Below are 25,523 nucleotides of genomic sequence, written 5' to 3'. Positions count from 1 at the left end.
ACGCCTTTCTTCCGGGGAGCATGTCCACTGGCCAGATGGGCTGCAGGGGCCGTCTCTGTCCAAAACAAAATGGCTTTGAGAGGACTGGGGACCCCCATCAGGTCCGGGGAGAAAGTGAGCGGAATACTAAACGTCGTCTTCAATGCGTATCATGGCTCACTTTGTCAACGACTTGTGTGTGTGTGTGTGTGTGGTGTGTGTCCTCTCTGTTGGGCCGGCGCTGCTGGAGCCAATCCAGCCGGACACGGGGGGGGAGGGGGAGGGGGGGTTATATAAAGCTCCACTGCCAAAAGTGAGCCGACTCTGTAGGAAATGATTGGTAAAGACTCGTTGGGAGGGGGGGGGGGGACTATCCCTTTGTACTTTTGTTTTTACCTGACAATAAAAAAGTTGAAACTCCAAAAAAAAAAAAAAAAAAAAGCAGTATTCATTACTCAGTGTAACTCGGCACATGTGCTTGAACATTTCTAATGCCATGATGGGTTTTGGAAATTTTTTTGTTTGTTTTATGTTTGTTGTTAATTACTAAAAAGCTGAATGAACTTCTAGTTGGCACTACTCAGTCACAGGTTGGGGGGGGGGGGCTGGAGCCACAGGCACCAGATGGATGCTACATTGTGTTGAGCGACGGCCACAGCTGGGAGGAAGGTGACTTTTGACGGACGGCTGTCAACGGTTTGCGCTCGGTGAATGTCGAAGGGACGACGCTCCCCGCCCCCCCCCCCCCGGCTCACCTTCCCTTTTCATTCAGTCCTCCTGAGTGGGAGTCAATGTGCTCAGGTGTGGCCGCTCCAGGTGTCCACTAGTCCCAAATACTCGGGGTTTTCAGCGGTGGGAGTCACAAACCCGTTCAGGCGCCTGCCGACTCCTCCGTCGTTCTCCAGTCCGGCGGAGCCGTCCGCCGCCGCCACGGCCCCCGCTGGGACTTTGGCTTTGGCCACGAGGTCCAGGTAGTACGGGTTGTCAAAGGCCGGGGAGGTGGAGTTGGCGGAGGTGACCGGGACCAGGTAGCCCGGGTTCTCCACGCTGTGGCCCGAGTGCAGGCCGTTGGGCAGGCGTCTGTCTGCCCTGGAGCCTTTCCGAGGCAGCGTGCTGGGCCGCTCTGGGCCCGCTGGCCGGGGATCCTGAATCTCCTGGTTCACATACTCTGTCAAGGTGGACGGACGAAAAAAAAACCCAAAAACAACATTTATTTAGCAACACTCTCTGATTGCAACTTCCTCCAGACAGCTCAACTTAACAGGGAGGATTCTCTTACCTGGCAAAACGTGATTGTGGTTGTGGCCGCCGCTCCGCCGGGGCAGCGAGTGATGAAGGTGATTGGGGTGGTGGAAGCCGTTGGGACCGTCGGTCTCCAGGTCCCCCTGACTCCCGTCGGGGTAGGTGGGGTCTTTGCAGTAGCGTCCGGGGCTGGCGGGGGGTAGCGAGAGGCCGTCTGGAGAAGCGTCCAGGAACACCGAGTCGGACTGTCCTCCGGTTGAGGGGCTGCGGGGGAGCGTGGGGTACCCAGTCCAGGGGCCGTTCGATACGGTGGCCCCCAGTGGCAGGGTGGGGTACTGGCTGCGGCCCAGAGTATTCAGAGAGGAGTACATGCTGCGGGGGCCACCGGCCACGGAGGGGTCCACGTCTAAGCCTTGATCTCTGCTCTGCTGGAGAGAGGAGGAAAAAAACACATAAAAGGACGATGAGTATTGAGATTGCATTACAGGAATCTCCATGGCAACCAAGCTCAATTGTCTGACAACTGTGGCCAAGACATTTGGGAAAAGAGTGAGGTTGAAGGCCCTTCAGACACATTTCACACATGACATTGCTGAAATCTCCGGCTGCAGGTAGGAAAAGTGTGGTTTGAAGAATAAAAGCACTCGCCCTGTACGACTGGTGTCTGGACGGCCCGTTGGACTGGGGCTTGTCTTTCGGCCGGGGGAAGAGGTTCGGCTGAGGCACCAGGTATTCCTCCGCGTCCATCATCTCCCCGACGTTGTCGCCCTCTTCCAGCAGCATCCTGTAAAAGTGGCTGTCCACCGGGCTGCACATGCTCATCTGCTCGTCGTTCTGCAGGACACAATAAATATCACATCAACTGGCAGACAACGGACAACCTTAATTGATACGATTTCCTGATTTCACTAAAATATCTTACATTTTATACAAAAGTCTTTCTACAGGGTGAATGTTTCAGACAGAAGCACGACGTACCTGAATGACCACGTAACGCGGCGGGTCTCTGGCCATGGCGCTGAAATCACTGACCAGATCTCTGAACTTGGGCCTGCTGTCCGGATCGATCATCCAACCTGCCAATCAAACATCGACTCAAGATGTCAGTCAGTCACGTCGGACCAAGCAAACTCATGGGAATTCCAAATTCCAATCTCTGCTGCAGCGAGAGGATACTGACATTTGACCATGATCATGTAGACGTCGATGGTGCAGATGAGGGGCTGCGGGAGTCGCTCTCCTCCCTCCAAGACTTCTGGGATCTCCCTGGCTGGGATCGTGTCGTAGGGTTTGGATCCAAACGTCATCAGCTCCCAAACCGTCACTCCTGAGAGGGAACGCCGCGCCGGAGAAGCACAATGAGAACTCAGGACGTGACGGCCGACAGAGACTACATCTGTTTAGAACCGCACGCTGGAGCACAATGTGTCTGACCGTAGCTCCAGACGTCGCTCTGGTGAGTGAACTTCCTGTGAAGGATGGACTCCAACGCCATCCATTTAATGGGCACCTACAAATAGACACATACCGGTTGATATTTTCACTACTTGGATGGCTGGGAGTCCCACAGGGCAGGCGCTGGGGGGGGTCACCGTACCTTCCCTCCGTCAGCGTGGTACTCCGTCTCGTCGATGTCCAGCAGACGGGCCAGACCGAAGTCGGTGATCTTCACGTGGTTGGGATTTTTCACCAGAACGTTGCGGGCGGCCAAATCTCTGTGTACCAAGCGGACGTCCTCCAGGTAGCTCATCCCCTAGACCGACACGCCGCAGATCCGTCAAGTCACCAAAGATACTGGGAGCGACGGGGGAGACGTTTGAAGGTCTTTTTCTTTACCTTGGCGATCTGGACACACCAGTTGAGGAGGTACTGAGAACCAATGCGGTCCTTGTTCTCCCGGACGTAGTCCAGCAGGCAGCCGTACGGCATCAGCTGAGTGACCAGCTGCACGGTGGAGGTCAGGCAGATTCCCAGCAGGCGGCAGACGTAGGGGCTGGCGACCCCCGCCATCACGTAGGCTTCCTGGGAGGAAGAGGGCAGCGGGGATTTGCAGAGCGTGAGAAGAGGTCCGCACAGCTTCGGGAACTTCTACGCTCGCTTTCAGACACCATCGCGCCAAATCCCCGCTGTCCTTCCTTCTCATCGCTTTCTTCATCCTCTCTTTATCTCCATTATCTTATCCACACCACCAGATAATAACCAAACAATCCTATCACAAGGATGTAAGGGAATTGTAGCTATTAATTAAAAAAAAAAAAGAAAGAAAAAGTAACAATATGTCTCATTTGCACACATCTGATAATTTCCATGTAAAAATGCATTCAGTATTACACTCAGACAAAGTAGTAATTGGCTCTTGGGCTGTGAATAAAAGAAAACGGACCTCGTTGGACATGTTTGATCAAGTTGTTCTTAAACCCAGTTAAGCTGCTGGAGTCTGATCTGTTTCTCAATACCCAATTCAAAATGGTCAAACTTAAAGTTCCACTCTATATCGTGCCTTTTCATTTTCTTCAAGGATTCCTTGCTACTGAATTTGAACCACTTGAATCCGTCTTGTACTCACGTCAAGGATCTCTTTGTTGGCTTTGGGTGAGGTATTCTCTCTCAACACCTTGATGGCCACCGGTATTTTCACATTTTCTCCGTCCGGCGCCCAAACGCCCTGAAAGACGCATCACAGCCACGGCTCAAGCAGAGTCACGGATTAAAGGACAACAACATGCTGCATGTGTACAAGTTCCTACGTACCTTGTAAACGGTCCCAAAGGCCCCGGCACCCAGCACCCGCAGCTTCTTCAGCTCCGTCTCTTTCAGGATGCGCATCTGAGCCTGATTGGGCGACGCGCCGCTCGGAGTCAGAGGCTCCACCAGCTTGATGGGAGGCGACGGCAAGAAGTTGAGGCGATGCAGCGAAAATAAAACAACCCAAAAACCCCAAACAAACCTGCAGAGCGTGAGCCGCGACACGTGTGTGAAATCCGACGGCCGCTCACCTCGTGCTCCTGCAGGATCCTCCTCATGGTCTCCTTCCTCTTCAGCTTGTTCTGTCTGCGCAGGTAGAAGACCAGCAGGGCCAGCAGGATGAAGAACAGCACCACGCCGCCCACTGCGGCTGCGATCGTCGTCCCCGGTCTGAACGGCGAGGAGAAAAGAAATTTTAAAAATGAGCACGGCTCCGTGTCCTTTTAAGTCGAGTGCTTAAAATGCGACCCACAACAAAACAACCCCGTCCTGAAGCGTCTGTGATTGATCGGGCGGCGGCGGCGGCGACTCACCCAGTCCGAGTGTCGATGGGACAGCCCCTCTCGTCCATCACGGTGCAGCTGAAACAGAGAACGGCAGCGTGAAACCGTGGTCTCGGGCCGCGCCGCCGCGTCCGGGTGTTGCAGGGCCACTCACGACAGCGTGCAGTTGGTGCTGCAGGCCAGGCAGTGTCCCGACGCATTGCTGTACTTCCACACCGTCAGCTGATCTTCTTTCACCCCACTGGGACAGTGAGACACGCAGAACTCTCCATCCTGGAAATTGCGACACTCCGTGCAGTCCTCCGCACCCTGGAGACACAGCCAGCACGTTTTCATTACACTGTTTTGTGTTTTTTTAACTTTAGTAGGCTTGAGACAGACAGAAAATGGCAAAATGTGTGTTTAATAGTGGGGGGAAAAAATGGAAGTTAATGTTTCCTACAGCATGTTGATTTTTTTGAAGTTTGTAGCTCTCCGTCTCTGTCTCATCATTTTGTCCTCTACAACCACTCACTGCAATCTTTTAACCTAAATAAAAAGTTCCTGTCAGTTTACCCTCCACATATAAAATGTGTCTGGAAATCATATTTAACCTTTGATACGAGGATATAAAGCTTTAAGGTATAATTCAGCCATGCAATGCAGAAACTGTTGGCTGCTTTTATAAAGTTTCACGAGTACAATATACAACATTTTAGATTAAGTCATTTTAGCAACTTTGCCAAAAATATTTCCGCTGTTCTTGTTTTTAAGTGACTTCCAGCATTTTTAGTGGTTTCTGCTTTTTTTTTTTTTTACATTTTCTCTAATAACCCTAGAATAATTTTTAATAACCTAACCCTTTTTTATTGGTTTAAGTTGTTTTTGACACATTTCAGTCATTTGTATTATTCAAATTGTTTGATCCATTCAAGTTAATTTTGTATATTTATGGCATTTTGTCACATTGAGCTGCTTCAAGAGGAAAACTAGATATTAGACTCAGTGTAGCGTGCAAACAACATAAAAAATGACATGCAAATTTCATTAAAAAAAAATTTCTAAACATATATATTTTGAAAGCTTTAGGGAGCCACAACAAGAGGCAGACCCCCATGGTGGAGAAGAACACCCCTGCCTCATAATCCGGCTCTGCAAACAGTGATTTTATCTCATTCGTTACCTTTACTTACTCGTGTGGGATTCTTCAAGAATGTGACTACGTTGTATGGCACTTGGGGTTTTTTTTTGTGGATCATATTACATATTTCACCAATATCTAGAGTACTACTGGTTCTGTGGAGAGTACAGGTGGAGTGTTGAGGCCGACCGTACCGGGCCTTGGCAGGAGGCGGAGCCATTGAGAGGTCGACACTCGGCGTGGCAGGCGACACACACCGACCCCTCTGGGTATTCGCGCACGGACCTGAAACATAAGCACAGGGAGCTTGTAGCGCGACGCCTCACGATGCGTTTATCTGAAGCACCTGACACGGACACATTTTTAGAAAAGGGGGGGGGGGGGGCACCAGCTGGAAATAACCCGCTGAGCTGCACAGGATCACTGGGACTCTGCGCCGCACTACAATGTGTATTATTGTCTGTCAGCTTGCAGTGAATGCGTCAAGACATGATGATATTATATCTGACAACCAATCCCATGTTGATTTTTTCATGCGGTCGTCACGGGAGACGAGGGAACAAGCTTCATTTTTTATTACAGGAAAAAAAAACTGAACACAATTTATATTTGAGCAAATGCACAGAAAAATGTTCCTCAGCGTTATTTTAACTGATCCCATCAGCGTGATTATATACCGTACATACGTCTTGATGCAAACTCACTGCTGATGTGTTATTCGAGTGCAAAAACTTTATTCAAATCGTCGGGGAAATGTTCCTTCTCTGCTGGTGGCCATGACGCCCTCAGCTGGATATTTTAATCTTTTTGCTTATGAACTGTGAGAAACCTCACACTGTGAAATGTACCTCAATCCACCCCTTTCTCGGTAACGCAAGACCGTGCGCCTCATACCAGACTCGGCTTGATTGCCGTTCAGATAACCGCGGTGTGATCGCATGCATTTGCCGTGACTTGAGTGTGCGGTTAATTATAAAATCTCTCAGACTCATTTAATGTGTCGGGTCTATTTCGACGCTAATCCGCTCGGCCCTGAACGGAACCACCTGTTGAGACTCCAGGAGGGTGTGGGGTTACTTTTGTTTTACCTCCTGGGGAATGTGTTTGGAGGGGGGGGGGGGGGTGGGGGTGGGGGGTTACTGTACAGCTAAGGACATTCCCAGTTGGCCTGTCACTGATACAGCGCGACCACACCCACAGGCTCCGGCTCACCCCTGATAGATGTCACACTGCTCCACACACTCGGTGCCACGCTGGAAAGCCTTGCAGGACACACACTGGCTGGGCCCCGGGCCCCAGCAGCCCCCTTTGCACAGCGGGTGACACACACGTCCCTCAGCCTCTGTTGAACACACCAGTTCCAGCAAGTTTAAAGGCATAGCTTCTTTTTTTTTTTTTTTTTAATGCAGACGGTGTGCGTTCACCCACCACAGACTTGTGTGTCCTGGTTGCGCGTGACGATGCATTGGGGTCCCTGCGTGGGATGGAGGAGACTCTCCCAGGGCAGGGAGGCGGTGTAGCAGAGGTCGGAGTTGTTGTACAACAAGACCAAGCCTCCGCTGACGCTGCGCAGCGAACGCAGCCCGAGAGACTGGATGTGCAGATTGTGGATGGCCAAGGAAAACACTCCCCTGGTGACGGAGAGGAGGAGAGACGGAGGTCAACAAGAAAACAGCAACGCCAAGAAAAGTTCAGAGGAAACAAAACAAAGTTCCTAGTTTATCCTTCAAAATGCCCCTTTTTGTTCCCTGCATTCCTACCTTGTTTTGAATTAATGTGACAGTATCTCTCCCCTCCGTGAAGCAGTTTGAATGGTACCAATGAACAGTGCTCTATATTTAAAGTTTGATTGAAGAGCTGAGATTTCACAATGTCAGTGTGACCTAGTTAACGGCGGCGACGAGGACAAACGTCCTGCAGTTCTCCGGCTGACTTGTGCTGCGCGTCAGAGCGGCCAGTTCTGGTTAATAATTAGCATTTGTGACGGTGAGAGTGAACCGACCGCCTCAAGTGCGCGAGAAACAACGACCAGTAGGTTTCATTTTGAATTTGAAAAAAGGTGAAATTAAAACACCGGTTTGAAGGTTTATCGACAACGAAGCTCCTGATGAGATTAAAAACAGCAGAGTGTGGCTCTAAAAACACGATGCAGAACACAAGGAGTCATTTTAGTAATTTCTTCTTCTTTTTTTTTGTAAATGATCGCAGGCAAAACATTAAAACATCTCACTTGTAGAGCATCCGGCCCCTGATCACTTTCAGGTTTTCGAACACGCTGAGGTCCGTCCAGTCCTCAGGCCAGGCTTCGATGTACAAATAACCTGCAAATTTAACACCTTATTTATAGAACATCCTTCCATCAATATGCAGCTGAAAGAGCTTTCTTATTTAAAAAGAGGAAAAAAAGTACATTAAAATGTCATCGCATCAGTTCAATATAAAGAGACGAAGTAGAATGTAGGAATGTAAAAAGACTTTTAAGAGAATGCTCAAATAAAAAAGTTTGAAGATGTTTAAAAAAAAAAAAAAAAGCTGGTGAAATCATTAAATGATTAGTGTTTCTTACCGGTTATCTCCTCCAGCTTCTTGAAGGCACTGAGCTGCTCCAAACTCAAGCCTGACGTGTTGGTGAGCGGATCCCTGGACAGCCAGGAGATCAAATTGATGTCATGTTAAATGCTGCGATCTGTGTCATCGAGCCACAGAATTACTGAGAAATCGTCAGTCCATTCATCTTAGGAAAATTAAATATAAATATATGTTAAACAAGTGCAGTAAAATCTATCTATCCACTCTAAATCACTCAAATCAATACTAACACTTGATTCATGAGTTGATGTTACTTTAAACGGCACAGGAAAAGCAAAACTGAAGCGGATGATCGAGGTTTGGTGTGTAATCACAGATTTTCCCCGAAACGTCGACAGAACTGTATTTAATTTGACTGTACAGGCTTTGTGTGTCACAGCGGACGACGTCTCACTCACACACTCATCACCTTACAGGAAAATGTAACTGTACAGTTTATGACACGTTTAAGTGAAACTGGAAACACAAAGTTGGACGTGCTGCACGAGACAAACGCTCCTCTGTGTTTACGGAAGCAGGTTAATTAAACAAATTGGGTTAACAACTTCCCGATGCGTCTACAACCCGGGGTTCCTTCTCGTACCGGGCGAAGCTCTGAGGGAGGAACGCCAGGCTGCCGAAGATCTTCTTGCACTGGTTGAACTGCTCCACGTTAGACGACGTCACCATGGTGACGCCGTGGTTGTCCATCACGCCGAGGTTGTCCATGCCCAGGCCGTAACACACTGCGGAAACACACAAACATCTGGAACACGTCAGGGAGCCATCCTCCTCGTCCGTACGATAAAACAGGACGGGATTATCTACATTTTTTTCCCTTCGGGGGGTTTTTCTCACTCGAGAAAAGCAGGACTTAAAACGAGTTTTCATAAAGAAAACGACATGCTGCTGCAGAAACAGGTTTGCGCTTTCTTTGCACATCAGAACATCTGTGCTGTGACACTGCGTCAGGCACTCGGGGAATGCAGAACCCCAATGAATTCATGACACGAGTTATGAAACACATTGTTGTGAAACTGCTTCTATTTGACGTCTGGAGAGAATCTGCTTAATACAGTCACGTGTCTTTTCTGTGTTCGAAGGCACACCTATTGAAAAACGAATCTGATGACGACTTTGCACATGAAACCTCTTCTTCACATTTATTTTCTGCATTGTTTTTTTTTTTTGTTTTGCCCCATAGCGAATCCTAAACGTCCCTGAATGGATGCAGATCGCATGACTGTTGGACGACACTGAGTTCATTGTTATGCCACTGAGAGGACATGAGCTGTGTGACACCATGGACTGGACACACACACACACACACACACACACACACACACACACACACACACACACACACACACACACACACACACACACACACACACACACACACACACACACACACACACACACACACACACACACACACACACACACACAATCTCTCTATCTGAACTCCTGATGCCAATCAGATTAGACTCGTATTGTTTTATCTCGTCGTGCTGACGAGAGTGAAAGCAGGTCAAGTTAACTTATTTATGACCAGGGGTAATGAAGCGGTCACTGTCCAAATGTAAACAAACAAACAAAAAAAAGGCTTTCCCCCCACCGTTGGGACAGTCTCCGACACATTTTTCACACTTCTGCGTCTCGAGTCCGTCGGGCTGAGTCAGTATAACTTCCCGGTTGTCTCTGGGACAAACCAAAGTACAAGCCACTTCCATGGCCAGGTAGTTATCTGCAGAGATGGAAAGGTTCAAAGGGTGACTTCCAGAGAAGAGGCACAAAGAGTGACTGGCGCTTCTCCTCAGGCTGAAGGGACTCACAGGGACACGTTTTGATGCAGGTGGCTCCAAAGTTGAACTTCTTGTCTGGGTTGGGTTTGACCTGATAGGTGACGGAGTCGTAGATGGTCAATCCAGGACAGTTCTTCTTGCACACGCCGCTGTCGTTCAAGTGGCGACATGCCTGGGAGGAGGAGGAGGAGGAGGAGCAAAGACAAAAGAGTGTGAGACAAACAAGAGCTCCATGCATATCAAAACTGTGTGTGTGTGTGTGTGTATGTGTGTGTGTGTGTGTGTGTGTGTGTGTGTGTGTGTGTGTGTGTGTGTGTGTGTGTGTGTGTGTGTGTGTGTGTGTGTCAGCAGCTACCAGACAGTCGGAGTCTTTGGGGCCGGTGCATCCCGCAGCACACTGAATGTGACAGCAGTCGTTGGGCAATGGGCCTTTACAGCGCTGGCAACCAGAGGCACAGTTGATCCGGGTCACTTCAGACAGGGAGAGAAAAAAAAAAACACACACAAAAAACAAAAGACAAGCATCAAATGTCAGTATTTCCACTTTATTCCCCGTGGAACAGAAAGTGAAAGTCACACAGCGGCGGTATAAAACATCACGTGAACCCACAGGTTTGGCAGTCCTGAGCCGTCTCCCCCCAGCAGCTCTTTCCACACGCAGACGCACAGTTCGGACCTGCAGCGGGAAACAAATACGACAAACGGCTAAGAAACAAGAGGGGGAATGGGGAAAAACCCCACAACTGTGCTCACGTCTCTGGAAACGGTGCCGAGCTGCTCACAGTTGGCGGCGCGCGGCTGCAGCCGGTGCAGCTTGGCGTACGTTTGCTGCTCGTCCAGAGTGTCTCTCCAAATGATGTTCTGGGGGTCCGGGAAACACAGGTGGGGGTTTCCCCAAATATACACGGCTCCCACCAGGATTTCTGCCGGGGTGGACAGAGGACACGACGCAAAAGGTTCAGGCAACGTCCCGCCGTTTCGGTCGGTGTTAACACACAATAGCGTAAAATCGTAGGCGAGTGCAGATCAAAACTCCACGTCCCGCATGTTGTCTGACCTGTGAGGCTGCGGAGGCGAAGTGTCCGGAGCCCCCGCCGGTCCTGGCCGTTGTCCAGCACGGCCAGCGCGTAGCTGGAGTTGTACAGCTGGCTGCCTCGTATGATCCGCAGGTCGTCCAGCGGCACCAGGCCCACGGAGACGTGGGCGACGAGCACGTAGCCCTGCACCTCCACGATGCCCTGGAAAACACAATGACGGCCCATTGGGCGTTCAGAGCTCATTTGACAACGGGGGAGGAAAAGGCAAAACTACAGACGGCAAAGAAAGAGAGTGAGCATTTAAAGATTTGTGGAAAAAAACATTTCCAGACAATCTGGGAATGTCAAAAGTACATTTGTGAAGGTGCTTCTATGCCGATGATTGATTTTTAGTCTTTTTTTTTATTATTTGTTGACTATTTATCGACAGACCGTTGCACTTTGAAATTGAAAGTGAATGATAAGTATTATTATTATTATTTTTTAAGATACAATAAGAGGGAAGTTTACAATTAATTAAAGAACAAAAATTACCAACATACCTGTAAGAATTTAAATAAACAACTACTACTACTGAAGGCTAATTTAATACAACAAATGTGTTGGTGTTAAAACCAGAAATATCTGTATTTGGTAATATATCAAATAGAAAGGAATCACATAGAATACAAAAATGGCTGAAAATAAGGTCAAATGGCAAAAGAAATGATAAAATTAAGTGTGTGCGCACCAAAAGAGCAAGATGTAAAACTATAATTACTTGAAGAGCTCCTCAAACGTCTGTTTTTACAGGTTAATGTTGCGTAGCGTTGGTGTCTGACGTGGCGCTAAACATTCACGCCTTACCTGCAGGAAGGAGAGGTCGGGGTTTCCATGGAGATGTGTGATCTCCAGGTTCCCGTGGACGACCTGGCAGCCGGTGTAGAGCAGCCTCAGGGTCTCGTAGTGATTTTCCAGGCTGGACGGGAGGGCCAGCTTCATGTCCGTGCCCAGGCAGACTGCAACACGGAACACAGCAACGCTCAACTTCGTCTGGACGCAAGTACAAAATGACTTTGACTTTGACTGATCAGATTATGTTGTGGGTTTTTTTTTTTTTTTTTAAAGAGAACAGTTGGCTTGAGATACTTAAAAGTTACTCAAGTTTTACACAAGGATGCCTTAAAATAAACAACAATTAATATATTCAAAGCATATCTCCAATTTACACACATTCAGACGTTACTCAACATGACATTATAATGCCTAAGATAAATTCAATTTGAAAGATAGCAGGACAAATAAAACCCCATCATAAACCTATGGAATTAAAATAATGACTGATTCATACATAATATATAATGTGTATAATATTATGAACAAACAGTCTGAATAACTTTTTCATAGTTTAATCCGATGAGCAATAAAAAGATACAAGTTTAAAACACATATAGTGCCTCAGTAACAGTTTGTTTAAATGCATGCTGAATAAAAAAAACAAAGAAAGAAAAGCTGGACATTTTCATGCATTTGTGCTCAGTTTGTCTGTTATGTAATTAACAAGCTAAACTCTCAGCCTCACAAATCAGATATCGTGACGGATTCAGAAGAACGAGGAGAAACAAGAAAACCTCCAGAGGATCACAGTTATTTAGGAAACTCCTGAATTCATTTCTCTCCAAGCTGTTCTACTACATTGGCTCCTATTTAACATTTCCCAAGCGATCTGACCGAGACAAACTGTTGCTAGATTATTGTGCTGCAAGTCCTGATAAATTCAATGACGTCAAAGAGAAAAGGTCTAAAATGTATCATGGATATGGTAGAAAAGCAACTCGAGGACGTCGTCGAGCAAATTGAAGTCTCACTCACAATTCAGTGATTTTGTGGGAAATGAAATTCGTCATCATTAAGGACTGTGTCGAAAAACAACACAGTCGATGTTAAATGTGGTTTATTAAGCCTACATTGACATCTTAATTGAATGGTTTGTTTATAGGAAGCGTCACAGAGGAGATAGGATACGTTTAAAGCACACACTAATAATAATTGTAAATTTTATGGACTGATTTCGTTCTGCTGTTTTCACTTGAACTACAATGAGGCTGATTAACAGTGTATTGTTATAAAGGAGTACTAGTTCTCACCAACTCGAGAGACATCATCAATGGAGCTCAGATAAATAGAAAAGTCTTGCTCCGTGACAAACACAGAGAAATCATCAACAGAAGCAACGACACGACTGTCAGTGACCCCATGAAATGAGGCCGTCTGAACGGGCGGGAAGTTCCAGTTTCATCGATTTAAACAACTGGGTGATGATTAACGCGGGGATTTGGACTCGACGGTGTATTAAGTGCTCGCAAACGGCCCCGGATGGCTCGTCTGTAACACAAACCACATGCGCCGCTCCTGCCAAAGAGTGTATGATATAGTTTCCACTGGCACCGGGAGCAGATTCCCCACAGTGGGTCACACACTGCATTACATTCAGGGTCACACAGCATTACAATTCGGGGGAGGGAGGGAGGTTGCAGACACATAGCTTCCATGCCTTAGCAGTCAGTCAGTCACACAACGGACCCCCCCCCCACACCCCCCTTCCTTTCTTGGGAGGTTATAAATGACTTCCTCTGGCGTACACCCAACAGCCCTTCAATAGTCAGGCCACTTTTCTTCATTAGTCCTGCGCCATCTCCGCTGACCGACACAGATGCATCATCGCGGGGACAGGAAGTCCCGGTGTCGTATTGTATATGGACCCCCTGGAAATTAGACCCAGGGTGTGTTTTTTCCCCACTGCGTAATATGGACCCTCCCTAAGAATATGAAGGTTTGGCGCTGGAGGACAGGTCATCTCACTCACCAGGTTCATTTCGAAGGAGCTATTTATGTATTGAACGACTAAACAAAGTGCTTGATACCAAAACTTGGTCAACAATGTCGTGCAAAGCATTTTCTGGAGGCAAATTGACCCTGAGGGTAGAGCCATGTTCTTGAGGAATGTAGTGGGTCCATATTCTATCGGGCAGGGGTCTCCAACCTGGGTCCTGGAGGTCCCCTGTCCTGCATGTCTTCAGCCGACCTGAATCTAACGATGACGTCATCACCAAGGTTGTGGAAAAGCCCAATAAGGAGCCCCCTCATTGCAATCAGGTGTGTTGCAACGAGGAGACCCTGCAGGACTCTGGAGGACCGAGGTTGGAGACCTCTGGTACCGGGGGTCTATTTACAATCCTGCACCGGCAGTGAGGAGACGAGCCATTGGAAAGTGGAACGTTTTCATGTCGAGATCTGATCGCGGCTCCGGCAACTCGGCGAACGAATCGCCGGATCGTAAAACGCAAATAAGGTTCGCATTAAGAAAACTGGCGGGCAGCGACTCGACGAGCGGGCCGGCCAAAAATACACACCCAGCTTGTGTCAAGTAACAAATCAAGTAACAAATCAAGTGACTAATCAAGCGCTTCCTTCAACCATGTCATCATGGAAAATAGTTCAAACGAGTCAAGCCAAGAGGGGAGGCTCTGCTCCCGTCCTGCTGCGCTTTAATTGTTTTTGTGTTGTTTTTTTTAAATAAGAGAGTCGTGAACCGAAAGCTCTTTCGGAGTTGCACAAGCCACCTTGAGGAGAGAAAACAAGCCGTCGCCGGCTGATTAAAGCACAAAGAGACACGGAGTCTCCATTTCTGAAAAGTGTGTGTCCTCCGCTTCCTCTCCTTTTATACCCTCATTGTTTGCTCTCCTGAAGTCTCTCGGCAACGCCAGTGTGTGTGTGTGTGTGTGTGTGTGTGTGTGTGTGTGTGTGTGTGTCTGACCCACACACACACACAGACAGCCTAAAATACTCTCTCTTTTATCTCTCACTTCGCTCTGCTGCCTGCTGTCATGTCGTCTGTCCCCGCCTTCTTCTTCGCTCCCGACATCTTTTTTAGGGCGAGAGTAACCCCCCCTACCCCCCACCCCCCCACGTCAAAACTCGGGTCTGTTTCTGGCCTCCCTCCGACACAAACGTGCGTTGCTGCATATTTGAAGGGTGACACACACACACACACACACACACACACACACACACACACACACACACACACACACACACACACACACACACACACCCACACACACACACACACACGGAAGAGTATAAAGCCGTAAAAATTCCCGTTCTTGCTCAGAGGCACGTTCCTGACCTGTGACTTTACGGGTCAGGGGAGGATCGCCGTGTCCGACCGCTCACACACTGCAATCATGGCCGCCTCCTACTTTCCAGGCTCGCGCATTTGGAGAAGCCCGGCCGCGTAGACAAGTCTGTTATCTATAATTAATAAAGCCTCAAACCTTCTACTGGCGTGAACCTTCCCAAGCCTTTACCCTCACGAGGAAATGGTTAGAAAGTTTGATCGGATTTAGACTAAAAGTGTAATCGAGTCTCTTTATCCGCATTCTAGAACATACATAGAATCATAAATATGAACCTCTCGTTGTTTTATCCTGCTCGTGTGCGTAAATGAGTGACTTATGTTAAAATACTCAAAAGGGAGAGGAGATAAGGATCCGACGACACGACTGCTTTTATTTTATACATGTAATATTTTAGTTGTATATAAAAAAAAAAAGGAGAATCAATAGAAGTTGTGAAGTCTTGCTTTTTAAATAAAAACAAACATGGGGGGAAAACAACAACGTGTGCTTAGTGTTAATTGTAGAATAACGGCAGATTGCAAACTTGGGAACAATTTGATGACGGGTAACTGAAACAGAACAAGTCTGGATAAGACCAACTGCAACTCTGCTTTCTTTCTGTTCTTCATAAATCCTGAGCCACGGAGGCATGAGTGATGGATTTTGAGCCCATCGATCACACCCTAGTCAGGGATAACCTCACGAGCACAATTCAAAATCGGTCAAATCCACAAGTGTGAGAAAAACGTATTCGATTTTTGTCGCTTTTACCGTCACCGGCAACTTCTCTTATTTATTCCTCAGCAGTCGGGTTTCGCCAAAATCTCTGATGAAATCTGTGCTGGGAGGAATCTCATTACAACAACCTCATAATCTATTATAATTACATATAAGATGGCTACAATGAAGAGAAGGTTAAGTGGATTCATCACTTCGAGGTCTGATTCTGCTCATGGAATCATTTCTTTTTATAGCCAAAGCAAATCAGAGCATCTAAATCCAGCTCAATGATCCAACCATCAGACTGAACAAAAAATATATATTTAAAAGTGACACCAGAAAACGCCATTATTTGCCTTCACAGTATCTCGGAGGGGAGGACGCCGCCTCTTCTCAAGGAGACACTCATTTTCAGTAACTTGCACAACGCTGGTGATGCTCGTGGATTAAACCTGCTCTGTGCAATGTTGTGGTCGTTCAACAGGTTTCACTCAGGTTTGCAAAATACAAACACGCAGTCTTCTTCAGAAAGAAGAAGAAGAAGAAAAAAAGATGACGCAATGTGCACTGGCTTTGTAAAATACCGTTAATTAAAAGCAATTGAGGGCGGAGCCTGGCGGTCCGTCCCTGTTAGAACACTGAGACCGACTTCTGAATGAAAGTTGAGTAAAGCGCAGTGAATTCAATATGGAGACTTTCCTTGAAACCTTTCTCTGCTCGTCAGCAACTCCAGAGTGAGGACAGTAAATGCACGCAGCTTTTCGGAACTCATCCTTCAAAGTGTTGAAACGATGAGACGTCACACCGAAGGAAAGCATCCTTGCTGATTAGCGAGGGACCGATATTTTGGGATTTTCTAATAAAGCAACGTATTCCAGGACATGGAAATCACAGAGACTTTATCTTGGAAGACTTTGTGGATTTAACGGCGCTTCAGTGGAGGATGAAGTGTTTGTTGTGTGAAGGTGCAGGCCGTCGACTGAAAACTGAAAGCCAGCTTGACGCCACACCTGCGTGTGGCAGCGTGCCAGCGAGCACAGGGAGTGTGTGTGTGTGTGTGTGTGTGTGTGTGTGTGTAGAGAGTGACACAAGCGCGGTGCTACTGCAGGAGTAGGGCGACACTCGGCCAGACCCCCGGCCGTCGCTCTCCTCTGAAAACACCTGATCTCCTCAAAGCCCAAAGGAAAAAAAACACGACAGGCTGACCCAAACGGGACTTTCACCGGCAACTTCTCCGCCCTCGGGTTCAACACGTCCGTCCTGGCGCCGCTGCAGCCGTGATCCTCACGGCGCGTCTTGCATAAACTTGGCATCACCCCCTCCACACCCCCCCTGAACTTCCCCGAACGCATTCTTCTCTTGCTCTTCGCTCCACTGCCGCAGAAGTACAAACAGGTATTGCTCAACGGACGAGCAGAACAGGATCTGGACGGCATTGGGAGGCACGGGCTCTTCGCTCGCCGCCGTCACAAAGACGTCCACAAACCGCGCCGCCGCCGCAGAGAGGTCTCCTGCATACTTTTCCGGCACGTTTGCCGCAGCGTGGAAGGATCTGTAGCCGGGGGGCAAATGTGGATTTTTCCATGGAGAACGACTGTGCGTACTAAAAGAGTGTGGAAAGGATGGGGAGGAATAAAACTTGCGTTTCAGTCAGATCATATCGTGACGTCTGGATATTCCAATATCATTTAATATCAACAACCAATCGATCGTACTGTAAAACATGATATACGTGGAATACTAAACTCTGACGCAATTTAGAACTGGAAATATTTTCCCATGTTTTAAAGCTCCAGCTCATGAGTTGAAGCATTGCTTGGTTATTTGTTTAGTTGTTGTTGTTTTGTTTTTTTTATGGGGGGGGGGTAAAGATACAATAAACTTCTTACTAGTAAACAAAATAATTGAGATTTGGATTCACTGGAAGGCTGAAGAAAATATCTTTGCGCTTCATTAACAAGACCCGTTTTCCTCAGAGGTTCTGCGATCCGACCAGACGCCACAGTGAAGCCAGAAGCTGAAGCCACTTTCACCAACGTCCAACACCAATCATGTGACACGTGCAAATCTAACATTGATAAACCGAGCAGTCAAAAGCTCAGGGGCCCCAAATGTGACCTCTGGTGACCCACAGAGGACAACGGGGTTGGGAACCACTTGTAAGGGAGCTCAATCAATGACCAAAACATGAGGTTTTCCACACGACGACACAGATTTAACGTCCATCTTTGGTTCTGAGTGAGGCTTCAGAAGAGCGCCGACAGATTGCGGACGGACGGGGGGGGGGGACGGAGCAGCGCCACATTTCTCGTCGCTTTAAATGCCTTCGCTCATCTCCGAGGGAAAACACACAGCAGCTAACCAGTTCTTCCAGACGTGCACAGATGCTGATGAGTAACCTAAGATCACAATCGAAACCCGTTCCTCCGAGGAAAAAACAGCCTTTTCCAAGTTAAGCCTCTATAAATAATTATGGAGTTATGGTCATTTTCTGTTCTTTCTTGGAAATGAGGTGTTTTTTTTTCCTCTCATGTCACTGCAGTCTGAAGGAACACAAACAACACCGGGGGGAGTTTCCTCTGGGGGAAGTACGGCGGTGGTCTCCTCCTGAGCTCAGCCAGAGTTTAGATCATGAACACAAAGTCAAGACGGGCCTGGCTGAGGTCACCTGCCCCCCCGGCACATCCAGCAGGACTCAATCAGCGAGGCTCTCTCACGATGGGAGCACTGGAGTGTGACGAGGACGTGAACTCTGTGGAGTGCAAGACAGCAACACACACACACACACACACAGGGAGGCCACTGTATGTGTGTGTGTGCTTCTGTGCATGCGCCTGTTTACTGAAAGTGGAACCGCAGAGCGATTTATCCACTTGTGCGTGTTCTTTTACTTCCCCGCCGGATGACGTAGCGCTTGTCACACTAGAACTGATGCTGTGGAACAAAGTGCACCGACCAGTTCCCCCGCCAGACAATGCGGCCGCGTTTGGCAAAAACATCACCTGCGAGCGGCGGCTTTGTTTTGCGTGTTTGCAGGAGCAGCGGTGCTGAGGAGGACGTGCCAGCAGGACGCAAGACAATAGTTTGTACGCTTGTTGTTATTTTCACGGGAGACGACGGCTTTTAAGTCGAATCTCCCGTCCAGGGACGAGTCGCGTCGTCTCTTGTTTGCAAAGCTCTTTTCTCTCTGCAGGTTGTCGATTTTATTTTTATTTTTAAATGTGTGCATCAATAAAAACTGACAAATGCGTGTTAAATAAAAGCCAACCCTCACATATTGATGTCAATAAATGTTGCGTCTGGCTTGTAAAAGCTTTTAAAAAAATCAAATCGGGCCAAACATATTGATGCTTCTTTTATTGCTCCTGAAATAGAAACGCCTGCGTTATGGAAGCATGTCAGAAAGCGTACACATCACGTGTGCTGGATCAAAAAACATGAAAACGGAGAAAAAGGTGGCACTCGAGTAGGGAAAATAAACAAATCACCCTCGATCTCAAACACTGCAATGCAACTGAAAAAACGTTGAGATGTTCTTCCTCACCACTGTCACGTAGAATCAGTGTGGCTAAGATATACTTTTTAAATGCACGAAATCATATAGATAATAAAATGCAACACAAGTAATGTCTTAAGAATATTTATTAACCTTTAAGGTATTAAAAATCATTAGAAATTCGATCCCCGTGGGAATACTTGAAGATTTCAATACTTTAAAGTCTCATTAAAAGGCTTATTCAGAGCAAAAATGTCAATTTATATATGTATATATATATATATATATATATATACACAAAGTGGCCTTTACGTTGCCTTATTGAGGACTCAGTGACTGTGTGACAACAGACATGCATGTATTTTATGTATTAAGGTATTTAATCATACATTGAACAAGTAATATTTAATAATAATACAGTTATTAAAGGGTCCATGTGTTGTTTTATTTCATACTAATTACGAGTGTTTAATCATATGAGAATCGTGTCTTTCTGTGATTCTGATTCTCTGAAATGCACAAACAAAACTCCAAACTCTATTAAAACTATGTCATTTCCTTCAAATGCACTGTTCTGCGGACTGGGCAGAGCACGGAATGAACGCGATCGCTTCGTTTTGGAGAGCAACAAGAGAGAAACGTCGTGATTTGCGGGCCACAAATCTGTTGTTGTTTGCACTTTCAGTTAGCTCTTGTTTTCCTGGCGCGCGCTCAAGCTCCAAGTGTGACAAGTGGCCCTCTATCAGACAATGTCCTCTCTGGAGCCAGAAGTGAATAATTGACATCGTCATGATCCCTGGCGCACAATGCACTGCCTGTTTGTTATCGGGTTTTGTTTTTGTTTACGCGTAGAGAAGTGCGCCTGCAGAGGATTACTTTTTTTTTTTTTTTTTAATGCGTGTTAAAAAAAAAAAAAAAAAAAAAAAAAAGCTGCAAATCAGGTTCCAGAGTTTCTCCTACCTGCGACAGTGTTATTTACCCCTGCAAAGCAAAATGTGTAACTACGAGAATCGGGTTGCAAGATGGGTTTTTACTCCAAACAGGAAATCTGAAGTGACAGGTGGGATTTTTTTTTCTTCTTCTTCTTCTCCTCTTTATCAGCGCTTCGTGGATCTGCGCAGAGCACGCGCAGGAATGTGAGCCAGCACTTTTAAAGCAATAAATTAAATAATAAAAAAAAATATATAAAACAACCGCAAACCCTTTAGTACAACTATTAACCCCCCCATGTGTGATTTTTCTCCCAGGAAGGGAGAGAAAAAGCTCGGGAAGTGACCCACCTTCTCTGCCCAACGCGCCCGTCGCTCCGAGCAGCGCGGCCCCGACAAACAGCAAACTTCTCACCGCCTCCATCTGCTGAGAGCCCCGCTGCGCTAGTCCATAACCTCCCCTCCCGAAGCTCTCTGCTCCCGCCGAGGCGTCTCTCGCTCCGACCTCCTCCTCTACTTTCTTTTCTCTCTCCCTCTCTCTCCGTGGAGTTTGTTGTTCGTTTCCCAATCCCGGAGTGTGACTTCCTCCCGTTGAAGTCCGCAGCCTGAGCGCGCGCGCGTGTGTGAGTGAGTGGTGGCGGGGGCAGCGTGACCGCGCGCCGGGGCAGAGCGCGCTCCCGCGGAAGGCCTGAGCGGGGAGTGGCAGGTTGAGTCAGAGGGAAGCCCCGCCCACACGTTACTACTTCAGTTCACCGGGACTGCGCGCACACACACACACACACACACACACACACACACACACACACACACACACACACACACACACACACACACACACACAGTCCCTGGAAAGCACAAGCACTCCACTTTCCTCCAAACAGCTCATGCATATACAGAAAAAAAAGATATGATATTTAGAGAAGAATGAAAATATATCAAATGTCAAACATCTCAAGATACTAAAAGTAATTATTTTAAGTAATTACATTATTAAAAGTAATTATTATTATAGGGCTGATTGAGCACATTTCATCATTAGATGTCAACACAGATTATTCTAAAGACTCACTACAATGTGTGTTTTTATCAATTTGCTGAACACCAGTCAACTAAAATAAAGTTTCAAATAACTTTAAGGTTGCGAATAAACTGTATTCTTCACATGGTATTGTTGACTGTAAGACTAAACAAGTCTAATAATTGAATTATAGCCGTGTTGTGTTTGTGCTACACTCACCACATTGATAACAGGGTGATTTGTGTCTCAAATGAAAAACCTCATAAAATAAACAGTTGACAAGAAACATTTATTCTGTGACAACGATTTCTGCCATTGCACAATACGGCATTGCAACTTGCAATGTCCACTTTGTGACTTTTTTTTTTTTTTTTTATCCCGGAAGCCCTTCCTGCAGCTGCCAGGAAGGTCAATCTTCACCAAGAGAGAAGGCAGTGTGCTTTAAATAGTGACCAGTATAAATAAAATTAATTGAGCCACACTTCCTCAATAAATCTCACTTAATCTGAAACCTCTGTTGTCACCGAACTCATTTCCTCCCTGCTTCCATCTTCACCATCTCAAACAAACAAAAGGCAAAATGGCAGGAATAAGTTACATTTTTAGAGCCAAAATAGCTCCTCGGTCAGATGGTAATCGATTCGCTGTGCGTGTTAAACGAAAGGCTTTTTATTTATTTATTTGCTGTTGGTCTGGGATTGACTTCTCGTTCTAATCATGCAGTTGTGCTCCAACAAGATCCACTGAGCAGAGAAACTGCACAGACGTTTCTGTATGTTAAAACTAATAATTACCGGTACTAACATTCAGAGGCCAAATAACCATAAGATCCTTATTTACTAACAAGAATACAATCCTATAGATCAGAATCTGTATTATCTGTGCCAGAAGATATGATAATACTTTTACTTCTACAACTTCATGTGCTTTGGAAACAGCCTTTCACTGGATTTTCAGATTTGCTTTTTAAGAACAATATCCTTCGGGACTTCCGGTGAGCGACTGAAGATAGCGGCGGCTTAGGTCAATTGTCTCTTGGTCAATTTTAAGGGAAAAACCTCACTAAAACACGAAAATTGCTCCTGCAAGAAGCTAACATGATTTAAAATGAGGCTCAGGGGGAAAACAAAGATCACGACGAGAGAATGGAAAAAAATACGGCGAAAGCTAGCAAAACCAACGCGGGGGCAACGGAGGTCGGCGACGAGGAGGGGGACTTTACCACCGTTAAAGCTATCCAAAACTTAGCCAAAAACATACAAGAACTCAAAACGGAACTGAAACAAGATTTGACAGACTTCAAGGACGACTTCAAGAACGATATTAAACAGGAATTCAACAATTTCAAGATAGAGGTAAATCAGAAGCTGCAGAGTATCGCGGGAGATGTTGGAAACCAAGGTATGAGGCTAACTGAAACAGAGCAACGGGTGGATGACAGCGAAACTGCTAACACCGAGCTAAAAGACGCCCTGCTTTACTCTCTTAAACAACAGAGACTCTTGCAAGCAAAAGTTACGGACCTAGAAGGGAGGTCACGCCGTAATAACATCCGTATATACGGCGTTAAAGAAGGCACCGAAGGGACCTCAATGCTAACCTTTGTTGACAACTTTTTAAAGACAGAGCTGTCACTTCATAAGGACATGGATCTGCAAATCCAAAGAGCACACCGGTCAAACGGCCCTAAACCACAAAACGAAGCACTCCATCCTGGTTAACTTCCAAAGGTACGATATCAAAGACAAAATACTTAAAGGGGCCTGGGCAAAGAAAATCACATGTGAGGGGAAAGTGGTGTCGTTTGCACACGACTTGCCCACTGAGGTTAACAACAAACTCCGAGAATACAAAGAAGTAAAGATAATTCTCAAGAACAAACAAATACGTTTCCAGACACCATACCCTGCCAAAATGAGGATCTACTGGGAAACAGTGCAGCAGAAGTGACCGAGGATATGATAAAGAGAGAATATCTGATGGACCAGACACGGATGACAGACGCCAACTGGGAGCAGAGGCTCACCCGCGGCGCACACTGGAGCAGGAGAGACGGAGACCACACGGAACGGGTCTGGGAGAGGCTCAGAGACTTTCAGAGACCATAAAGATGGGCATATAACGGAGGCACAGGATACCACTTGAATTAGTCTACACGAACCCCCTTATCTTATCTTATTTTACTCTATTTTTTTTTTCTGAATATCTTTCCCCATTGAGCTCTGGATATCTATAACAAAAACGGACCAGGAAGAGACTATGTGACTGTTCAGCTCAAGGAAAGAGAGACTTTGCTAGTTGCAAAGAGGGAGCCCCTACTTGAGGTAGGACTGATTCTCCACTGGCAGAGGTGCAGGTCTGTGAAGATGGGAGGGCAGTGCAAGTTCCTGAGGTTGGAAGTCAACATGCTTTTGTTTTCTATTGTTCATGTTAAGGTTCTTGTTGATATTGTTTGTTATTGTCACAGTCAATATGTCAATGTTATGTAATATTATGATGGGGTACAGCAATTTCAGAATAGCAACTTGGAACGTGAATGGCCTAAATAACCCAGTGAAAAGAAGCAGAGTGATGACAAACATAAGAAGGGAAAATAATCAGATTATTTTTCGACAAGAAACCCATCTTTCTCGGGACGAACATGAAAAATTAAAAAAATTTGGATATAAGAATACTTTTTATAGTACTCATAAAGGAGGCCATAAAAGAGGAGTGGCAATATTACTTCATAATTCCATCCATTTTGAATTGGTTAGAGAGATACGGGATAATGAGGGCATATATATTGTAGTACAAGGGAAAATAGAGAGTAAACTAATCACTTTTCTTTGTGTATACCTACCCCCGCAAAGTGACCAAAACATAATTAAAAAAGTTCTGGAGCTACGAATAACTACAGAATCACAAGGTATATTAATTTGTGCTGGGGATTTTAATACGATCATAAATAGCAAGTTGGATACATCTAATAATAACAGAAACACGTCCCCCCAAACTAAGATTTTAAGAAGAGGTTTGGATGAGATGGGTCTTCTAGATGTCTGGAGAGACTTGTATCCAATAGACAAACAGTATACTTTTTACTCTGCTCCCCATGGAGTATACTCAAGGATAGATTATTTTTTTATGTTTCAGAATGAAAGACATAGGATTATAAAATGTGAGATAGGAACTAGAGCTATCTCTGACCATTCACCAATTTATCTGGACTTGCACTTAGACAGTAGACCAAAGAAAACAATCTGGAGACTCAACACAAGCTTACCTAATAACAAAACAGTGATACAACAAATAAAATCTGAAATCAAGACCTTCCTTGAGATTAATGACACTGGAGAAGTAAACCCAAACATACTCTGCGATACATTAAAAGCGGTTATCAGAGGTAAATTGATTTCACTTAGCACAGCAATTAAAAGAGCAAAACAAAATAAACTTAAAGAACTGGAGAAGAATCTAAAAGACTTGGAAACGAAACACGGCAAGAAACAAGATCCTCAAGTAATGACCAAAATTAAAGAAACCAGAAACCGTAATGTATAAAGAGGAACAAGAAAAAAAAATACAAGTTTCTAAAGCAGTCATATTATGAGGTAGGACCAAAAGCTACAAAATTATTAGCAAGAAAAATACGGAAAAGACAGACCCTACAATCAATATATAAAATACAGGACCCCAAAACAGGACAAACATACAGTAACCTGGATGAGATTGATGCTGCATTTCAAACATATTACAAAACCCTCTATACACAACCAAAACAAGAAAATGAAGAGATTATAAAAACATTTTTAAATTCATTAGATCTACCATCAATTGGAGAACAGCAGAATAAATGTTTAACATCACAGATCACGAAATGAGATTTAGACACAGCTTTGAAAAAATTAAAAAATAATTAGACACCAGGAAGTGACGGCTTACCAGCCAAGTGGTATAAGATTTTTAAAGAAGACTTGTCCCAAGTACTTATGAATTAATTTAACTGGACACTTGAGAAAATGTCAATACCTCGGTGGAGTGAGGCCATTATTACTGTTATTCCAAAAGAGGGAAAGAATAAAATGCTTTGCAGCTCATACGGACCGATTTCTATGTTAAATCAAGATTATAAATTGTATGCATCCATCTTATCTGGGAGACTAGATTCCTTTATGTCTGAACTAATTGACAGTGATCAAACTGGATTTGTCCGGGGTTG

General features: G+C 45.9%; 1 protein-coding gene across 1 annotated transcript; it reads right to left on the bottom strand.

Moving 5' to 3' along the window:
• Nucleotides 1-286: 286 nt before the first annotated feature.
• Nucleotides 287-20,884, bottom strand: erbb2 (erb-b2 receptor tyrosine kinase 2). The gene is made up of 27 exons (XM_080517194.1): nt 20,656-20,884; nt 11,846-11,997; nt 11,020-11,200; nt 10,745-10,885; nt 10,573-10,638; nt 10,318-10,433; nt 9,993-10,134; nt 9,776-9,904; nt 8,762-8,903; nt 8,156-8,229; nt 7,820-7,910; nt 7,018-7,220; nt 6,802-6,931; nt 5,784-5,874; nt 4,624-4,778; nt 4,500-4,547; nt 4,218-4,356; nt 3,973-4,095; nt 3,788-3,886; nt 3,058-3,243; nt 2,819-2,974; nt 2,656-2,731; nt 2,402-2,548; nt 2,200-2,297; nt 1,870-2,055; nt 1,259-1,646; nt 287-1,147 (listed from the first exon to the last, which is right to left on the bottom strand). Exons 1-27 carry the CDS (start codon nt 20,726-20,728, stop codon nt 777-779), a joined length of 3,903 nt encoding a protein of 1,300 aa, XP_080373320.1. The 5' UTR covers nt 20,729-20,884; the 3' UTR covers nt 287-776.
• Nucleotides 20,885-25,523: the final 4,639 nt, after the last annotated feature.

This window comes from Blennius ocellaris (assembly GCF_963422515.1).
Source record: "Blennius ocellaris genome assembly, chromosome: 21".
Classification (NCBI taxonomy): domain Eukaryota; kingdom Metazoa; phylum Chordata; class Actinopteri; order Blenniiformes; family Blenniidae; genus Blennius; species Blennius ocellaris.
This window is presented reverse-complemented; position numbering and strand designations above follow the sequence as displayed.

Coding starts and splice junctions, on each gene's coding strand:
- erbb2 (XM_080517194.1), bottom strand. CDS start 20,728: ATGGAGGCGGTGAGAAGTTTGCTGTTTGTCGGGGCCGCGCTGCTCGGA. Junction 7,911..8,155: donor GAAGCTGGAGGAGATAACCG/GTAAGAAACACT, acceptor TTAAATTTGCAG/GTTATTTGTACATCGAAGCC. Junction 1,647..1,869: donor CCAGACACCAGTCGTACAGG/GCGAGTGCTTTT, acceptor TCTCTCCAGCAG/AGCAGAGATCAAGGCTTAGA.